General features: G+C 34.4%; 1 protein-coding gene across 2 annotated transcripts in view; it reads right to left on the minus strand.

Annotated features, from left to right (window-relative positions):
* The window catches only part of LOC118742651 (protein spinster), a 79,411-nt gene that overhangs the window by 40,186 nt on the left and 38,187 nt on the right, over positions 1 to 1,038 (minus strand). Inside the window, exon 1 of one of the 2 annotated variants that reach the window (XM_036474876.1) lies at positions 394 to 748. The exons of the other annotated variant lie outside the window; for it this stretch is intronic. Within the exon in view, the coding sequence (XP_036330769.1) occupies positions 394 to 668 (275 nt within the window). The 5' untranslated portion in view covers positions 669 to 748. Of the gene's footprint in view, positions 1 to 393; positions 749 to 1,038 lie in introns of those variants that run through there. 2 annotated transcript variants of the gene reach the window in all.

Consider the following 1,038-nt stretch of genomic DNA (forward strand, 5'->3'; position numbering starts at 1 on the left):
TCTTTTATTCCTCACATAGGGAGATCTCCCTTCAGGTTCTAGTGGGAATGGCGGAATTTACATGCATACATATGTACATATGTATATTCTCTTCACACTAATAATAAATGTCTTATCAAACTTCTGTATACATTTTTATAAAAATATATGCTAGAGTGTAATTGAAGTACGAGTAAACCTATTTTGGCAGAATCAAGTAAAGATCTAGTAATAAATTATTATAATAGCGATATAATTAATGAGCTTTATGTATGTATGTATGTATGTTAAGACGGGTCAATTTGTATGGGAGATTTCTTTGACTATGCACGTATACCCCAGTAAAAGAAGTATGAAAATGACCCGCCCTAATGTGCATATGCATAATTTATTTTTTCTAGTATTTAGACTTACCCAAATCCGGAACCCACAGGGATCGCAAAGTAGAATAATGCCAACATTTTCGAACGTAAATCATGTACAAATAAATCTGATATAATTGTTGGTGCTATGGTACTATAAGAGGCTTCACCAATGCCCACCAAGGCACGGAATGTGATAAAACCGCCAAAGCTACCCATAAATGAGCCGAGTAATGTTGTTGTCGACCATAACAAAACACCAATGGCCATAATCCAACGACGCGAATAACGATCACCGAGATAGCCGAAAACCGGCGCACAAATCATATAGGAGAGTACAAAGGCGGTTTGTAGCAGACCGCCATCATCATCACCGATTTTAAAATCATCTTGTATGTCCGTTAAAACACCTGAAAAGAATTGGAGAAAAAAATTGTTTTAAAAAATATACATATATCAAACATAAAACTTAATTTATGTATGTATGTACATTAGACCGAACCACCTTACAAGCAAACAAAAAAGTTCATCCCTCATTCTAAAGAATTTTCGCAAGGCAATTTGGATTTTTTTTTCCGCCGAACCTAGGGGTCGCCTTTTTACATTTTTCGGGGACACATGCAACCATTCACAAAATATAAAATTTTGCCAAATAGTTCTACTAAAATAATAAAAAAAATATTTAGCAAAAGTTGAA

The sequence above is a fragment of the Rhagoletis pomonella genome, unplaced genomic scaffold (genome assembly GCF_013731165.1).
Source record: "Rhagoletis pomonella isolate Grant_MI unplaced genomic scaffold, Rhpom_1.0 Rhpom_scaffold_00007, whole genome shotgun sequence".
In the NCBI taxonomy this organism is placed as follows: domain Eukaryota; kingdom Metazoa; phylum Arthropoda; class Insecta; order Diptera; family Tephritidae; genus Rhagoletis; species Rhagoletis pomonella.